Source organism: Papaver somniferum, chromosome 8, assembly GCF_003573695.1.
Source record: "Papaver somniferum cultivar HN1 chromosome 8, ASM357369v1, whole genome shotgun sequence".
Classification (NCBI taxonomy): Eukaryota; Viridiplantae; Streptophyta; class Magnoliopsida; order Ranunculales; family Papaveraceae; genus Papaver; species Papaver somniferum.
In genome coordinates this window covers 124,934,188-124,941,058 of record NC_039365.1, presented here as the reverse complement: position 1 = coordinate 124,941,058, position 6,871 = coordinate 124,934,188, and the positions used below count along the sequence as shown (strand labels likewise).

The 6,871-nt window shown below is 33.9% G+C and overlaps 1 protein-coding gene across 11 annotated transcripts; it reads right to left on the bottom strand.

Annotated features, from left to right (window-relative positions):
• Positions 1-649: 649 nt before the first annotated feature.
• On the bottom strand, positions 650-6,658 carry LOC113302908. Of its 11 annotated transcripts, none has more exons than XR_003337189.1 (8): positions 5,816-6,658; positions 4,800-5,612; positions 4,070-4,152; positions 3,438-3,511; positions 3,111-3,245; positions 2,777-3,003; positions 1,665-2,671; positions 650-942 (listed from the first exon to the last, which is right to left on the bottom strand). XR_003337189.1 is itself a non-coding variant. In XM_026551872.1 (7 exons), the coding sequence occupies exons 1-6, from the start codon at positions 6,341-6,343 to the stop codon at positions 2,658-2,660; spliced, it is 423 nt and encodes a 140-aa protein (XP_026407657.1). In that variant the 5' UTR covers positions 6,344-6,658; the 3' UTR covers positions 650-942; positions 1,665-2,657. The 11 variants fall into 11 exon arrangements, 3 of the variants coding, with proteins under 3 accessions (XP_026407657.1, XP_026407658.1, XP_026407659.1); XR_003337188.1 differs by having other exon boundaries at positions 3,111-3,547; positions 5,816-5,855; positions 5,930-6,658; XR_003337185.1 differs by having other exon boundaries at positions 3,111-3,547; positions 5,816-5,855; positions 6,310-6,658.
• Positions 6,659-6,871: the final 213 nt, after the last annotated feature.

Here is a 6,871-nt window from a genome sequence, read left to right as displayed (position 1 = left end):
AAAAATGATGAAACCAAATTTGGTTTCAATAAATTTTATAAAATTAGACAACTTTTTGAAACCAATATTTTGTTGGTGAAAACAGTAAGTTTATGTTGAAACCAAATTTGGTTTCATCTTACTTTGGCGAATTTTTTATCGTGAAACCAAAGTCTTAATGGTGAACTAGTAAGTTTATTATGTTGAAACCAAATTTGGTCTCATATGATTTTTGCTTTATCATGGAACCAAAATTTTAATGGTGAACCGTAAGTTTGTGTTGAAACAAAATCTGGTTTCAGCTTACTTTTTCCTATTTTATTTAGTCTGACTTGGAAGTTGGCATGTTTGGTTTCATTGTTGAAGTTGTGTTGGTTTGCGTAGTTTTTGTCATGAAACCATGGTAAGTTTCCGGTGGTGGTGTTGCTGGTAGGTGGACATCGATATGAAGAGAGGGAGAATCACATAGTCAGCATGGTTGATGAAATCAGACTGAAGCCTATGGAACAAATGTGTGTACATGGCGAGGAATACCTTATTCAATTGGAGACAAACTCTGTATCCGAAAATGGACAATGAGATGTACAACAATAAGATACATGGTCGTGAATATAATGTCACCAAGTCATCAGTTTAGACTACTATTGTTTGATATGTAACATCTGCAATATCGTGGAATCATTTTTTATTACTTGTAAAATGATATGTTTGAAGTTTTTTCAACTATTTCTGAAAGGAATATAATGTTGAAAAATGCTATTAATTAGTTTACAAACTAAAATTATTAAAATCTTTTTTTATAAACTATAATTTGTCACCATTTCAATTGACCGATAACCATTTACAGTTAACTTAAACTGCAACTAAAACATAAACAAAAACTGATTTTTTTTCTTGGGCACGATATGCGAGTACTCTTTTATCTCGTCGATGAGCACCTCTACGATCTTTGACGTTTTTTCCCTGCAATAGTTGGAACAAAATAGTGTTTCAATTACAAAGTAACACCATCAACACTTGGATTCATCGACAAATATACTATACATTAATTAGATGAAACCTAATTTGGTTTCATCAGAAAAATCAAAGTAAATCACCTACAGAATTGGTACCAAACATAAGTAAACCATAAATAAAATGATGAAACCAAAATTGGTTTCATCAAAATAATCATAAGTAAACCGCCAACAGAATTGGTTCCAACTTCAAGTAAGCCATAAGTAAAAATAATGAAACCAAAATTGGTTTCAATAGACATTAAGAGTTCATTGAAATTAATGTAAATCTCTAGAAATGAGTTCTTGTGAAGTACACATACATTATTATCTATGTAAGAATAATTTGGTAACATGGTGAAACGAAATATGGTTACATCAAACAAACACATTCAAACATACCATTAGAATGGGTTTCAAGCATATGTAAACCATGAATAGAAACGAAGAAACCGAATATGGTTACATCAAACAGACATCAAGTAAACATACCAACAGAAATTGAACCATGAATAATCGATTGAAAACAAATGAAACCTAAACCTAGTTAATGGCTACAAACACATTAAAACAGATGAAGAATCACTGATAAAACCAAACCTAAACCTAATTACCAAGTAATTGATGAAACAAAACCTAAACCTAATTATCAAAATCAGTGCATGCAAAATTAGTTGATACAATTCTTACCTTTTGGTTTACTGTTTGGAGTTTGTTCACTGTTTTCTTTAATTTTTCATCTTTATTTTTCTTCTGTTGAGTTTCTTTCTTCACCGTCTTGCGTTTTGATACTATTTGGGTCAGAATTTAGGTTTAGAAATGATTTTATTTATGGTTATGGTTTAGATTATGCTTCCACTGGTTGAAGTAAGTAAGAATTGAAGAAGAGATAATAAAAAATCAGTGAATAATTTTCACAAATCTAAGAGTTTTTGGATTTTGAGGAAAGGAGAGAGTTGAATGGTTTTTTTTTTGTCGTTACGAATGGAGTTTTTGGATTTACGAATGAAGATATGGTGGTGGCTGGTTACACGGATGCTCCAATTTTGAGCAGTGTCCGCGTCGGACTCGCGTCACTGCATCCCATTAAACCATTTTTTGAGCAGTGTCCGTAATAAACATTTTCATAGGCGTGGATTTCCAATGTTAGTTGTGTTTAGAGAGAATTAATAAAGAGAATCGATTTTTTAGAAGGAGATAAAACAGTTGTTCTTTTAGGGACGATCCCCCGTATACTGACATGCCTCCTGCTAGTAGTGGAACTGACAATTCTCTCAAAAGATTAAAATTAGTATCATAGAATATATGGAGATGCATAAAGCAGACACTGCATCCCATCTAAGAGATCTTAGCCTTCTCTTTTGAATTCTTTCCCTTATACTGACGAAAAGACTTTTTCTCTATCAAATCCAAAACAGAGGTTTATTTTTGCCAGTTAACAAAAAAAGAAGGTTAGTAATGTAATAGCTTTCCCGCGAAGGTAGCTTATGTTGCAAATTGGAAGGGTTGTATATGTAACTCTATTCTCAAGCTCCACTGCTTCGCATCCATATCCTACAATTATGACGAAACTTCAGACAAACGAAGCCGTCTAGTATCAAACAATATCAGACATAGCACAATCTGAAGTTGTTTAACTAGGTCCATTTCCCTTCCAGGAAAGATCTGCTCAGTCTAGATCCATTATTCTGTGTGACCTGCAGCCAATAGATGAATCTATAAACCACCAAAGAACCTACAACAAAAACTAAAGATGAAATAAGGAGGATCTCCTATGTCCGAGAGCAGAAATGTTTGATAACCTAATAGCATTTCGTCCAATGTAAGATATTATTATATCACATTCCAAACTTCATCCATACATCCATCACCACACCCTCCTATGTTGTACATACTACTTAATATCCATACATCCCTCCACCTCAACTTGTTCGAAAACTACCTCCTAATCCGCCATATGTTGTTCCTAATCCACCATCGGACATGCCAGAAAAGCCATAGATGCCACGGTTTACACCGGACATATACCCTGAATTGACAATCGAAATCCTAATGTCTATGAGATGCGTAAAATGGAGCCACATAACAGGATAATAATGGCCTATATCATACAGTTATAGAACATAGAACATTTACCTCCTACTCCAGTTATATAGCTACTCATCCCGGTGTTTGGATCCCAACATCGTGAGGCAACTGGTTTTGCTACGTGTGTTCCATTTACATTACTCCTATCAGTTGCTGGAACAATTTTCCCAGGTCTTGGAGTTCCTGGAGCTTCAACAACATCAGTTGTCATACCTAGTGAAAGGGGTTTAAGGGTGGCAGGATAATCATTCGCAAAATAGAAGAACCAAGTGAGTGCGGAATTATTATTTTTTAGCATAAACAAAGGAGGCATCATAGTGCATGCTATCTATAACAAAAATGCAAATCAACACAAAGACACAAAAGATTTGTGACCTCAACAGAAGATTGTCGATCCATCTAAAGCTTTCCAATTTGCCTTTACGTCCACATTAAAATAAAAAAAGTCCCTGCACAGTCATCGACTCTTTAAGAGAGCATATGAGCTGCTACAAATAAAGAGAGTTTGAATTAAGGATAGAACTGGTGACACATAGAGCATATGATGCATCAAGCAACATCACCATCAGGTTAGAAGCATTTTGGCATTCTTAAGCGTCCAAACTGGGCATTTACTCAGTTTCCGCTTAACAACCAATTATTATTGAACGTCCCTATAATTGGATTATGTTCATATTCATGTGCAGGTTGTCAATAACGCCTGGCAAACACGAAGTATACAAATGCTTATGTTGTAAAAAAGATTTTATTCAGTGTATATATATATATATAAAGAAAACAATTGTGAAGTGGTCACTGGATGCCGGCTCAAAAAATATCCAAACTCTAAGTATCATTATTATTTTACATTCATAGTGACCACAAAATGATCAATGTCCTATAATCGATTTCGTTTTGTGTAATCCTATGGTAAAACATACTTCACTTTTGTAAGAGTAACTAAAACAGTGTATCCAAATTCTACTATTCAAGGCTTAAACCTTGGATAGTAGCAAGTAGCCAAGTACCTATACAAATGGTGTAAGCTTGAGCGGCAACTTGATTTTTCTTGTCAGAGCTATATCTGAGTGGAAATGTCATTGCTAAATCACTGCATCAGGGACAACAACAAAAATCAGTCGAGAAAAACTACAAAAGCCTAAATTACTGAACATAAAAACAAAGGGAATCACATGTAAAAGAAGAAAATAGCCAAAACGCAACTCAAAGTTAAACCATAATAATTTACAAAAGGAGTAAAATTAAGACCCTGGCATACACTACTGGAAAAAATCAAAATAGGGATATAAATATATCACCTTGCCAAATGATTTATTATGCTAGCCTGGAAAGTTAAAGCAGGATAATGCTTCCATAAAACACGAAGCCTGATCTCTGTACCACACGCTAGTACCAGATCACACAAATAATCATCATAATCCTAGTTATCTATTTAAAATTATGATTTTTTTTCTTCCAAAACTAAATTGTGAATTTAGCCAAAAAGTCAAAGATAAGCACCAAAGAACCTACAACAAAAACTAAAGATGAAATAAGGAGGATCTCCTATGTCCGACAGTAGAAATGTTTGATAACCTAATAGCATTTTGTACAATGTAAGATATTATTATATCCATCACTAATGTAAAATGTGTATTATATAAAATATATAAATATTAAAATGAAAATTAAACCGAAATCATGGAGGCGAGCATATAAATTGGATTTTAATTTAGCAAACACAATAGCCACACCTACCTACTTCCTGTATCACATTCCAAACTTCATCCATACATCCATCGCCACACCCTCCTATGTTGTATATACTACTTAATATCCATACATCCCACCACCACAACTTGTTCGTAAACTACCTCCTAATCCGCCATATGTTGTTCCTAATCCACCATCGGACATGCCAGAAAAACCATAGATGCCACAGTTTACACCAGACATACACCCTGGATTGACAATCGAAATCAAAAGCCTGATCTCTGTACCACACGCTAGCACCAGATCACACAGATAATCATCATAATCCTAGTTCTCCATTTCAATTTTTTTTTTTCCAAAACTAAATTGTGAATTTAGCCAAAGAGTCAAAGATAACCACCAAAGAACCTACAACAAAAACTAAAGATGAAATAAGGAGGAACTCCTATGTCCAAGAGCAGAAATGTTCAAAAACCTAATAGCATTTCGTCCAATGTAAGATATTATTATATCCATCACTAATGTAAAATGTGTGCTATATATACATACATAAAAATGAAAGTTAAACCGAAATCATGGAGGCGAGCATATAAATTGGATTTTAATTTAGCAAACACAATAGATTGGATTGAAAATAATAACACACCACACCTACCTACTTCCAGTATCACATTCCAAAATTCATCCATACATCCATCGCCACACCCTCCTATGTTGTACATACTACTTAATATCCATACATCCCACCACCACAACTTGTTCGTAAACTACCTCCTAATCCGCCATATGTTGTTCCTAATCCACCATCGGACATGCCTGGAAAGCCATAGATGCCACAGTTTACACCGGACATATACCCTGGATTGACAATCGAAATCCTAATGTCTATGAGATGCGTAAAATGGAGCCACATAACAGGAAAATTTGAGAAGGGAGTTTGTATTCTGTTGACAATAGTAATAACGCATAGCAGCTGAAATACGGTATACTCAGATTAAAATTGAACTAATAGAAAAAGATAACCAATGTAAGTCGAAATCTAGAGAGAGCAAGGAACCAACCTGGAATTTGATAGAAGAACTGCGACCCAAATAAGGAGACCTAGATAAAAGCGAAGCCTGTGAAAAATCAAACCTAAATTCTGGTATGAAAAAGAATGAAAGAGATTTCTGTACCTCACGCTAGCACCATATCACACAGATAATCATCATAATCCTAGTTCTCTATTTCAAATTATGGTTTTTTTTTTCCAAAACTAAATTGTGAATTTAGCCAAAGAGTCAAAGATAACCACCAAAGAACCTACAACAAAAACTAAAGATGAAATAAGGAGGATCTCCTATGTCCGAGATCAGAAATGTTTGATAACCTATTAGCATTTTGTCCAATGTAAGATATTACTATATCCATCACTAATGTAAAATGTGTGCTATATATACATACATAAAAATGAAAATGAAAATTAAACCGAAATCATGGAGGCGAGCATATAAATTGGATTTTAATTTAGCAAACACAATAGATTGGATTGAAAATAATAACACACCACACCTACCTACTTCCAGTATCACATTCCAAAATTCATCCATACATCCATCGCCACACCATCCTATGTTGTATATACTACTTGATATCCATACATCCCACCACCACAACTTGTTCTTAAACTACCTCCTAATCCGCCATGTGTTGTTCCTAATCCACCATCGGACATGCCAGAAAAGCCATAGATGCCACAGTTTACACCGGACATATACCCTGGATTGACAATCGAAATCCTAATGTCTATGAGATGCGTAAAATGGATCCACATAACATGAAAATTTGAGAAGGGAGTTTGTATTCTGTTGACAATAGTAATAACGCATAGCAGCTGAAATACGGTATACTCAGATTAAAATTGAACTAATAGAAAGAGATAACCAATGTAAGTCGAAATCTAGATAACCAATATATTTTCGGGTTTATAATGTATTATGTTTGTCTCTCCATATTTTAAATATGTATTTTTATAAAATAATTATGTATTATGGATAAAATTATCGGAGAAAAAAATAAAAACATAACAATAAAGTTAAAAAAATTGAAAATATTTTGATTAATTAAAATAACTACCT

Excerpts from the sequence above, each read along its gene's own strand:
- LOC113302908 (XM_026551872.1), bottom strand. The coding sequence starts at position 6,343 with ATGGATGAATTTTGGAATGTGATACTGGAAGTAG. Across the intron at positions 4,153-5,815 it reads GTTCTTCTATCAAATTCCAG|TGATTTAGCAATGACATTTC; the intron begins GTTGGTTCCTTG and ends TCCCTGATGCAG. Across the intron at positions 3,004-3,110 it reads CTATATAACTGGAGTAGGAG|GGTATATGTCCGGTGTAAAC; the intron begins GTAAATGTTCTA and ends TTGTCAATTCAG.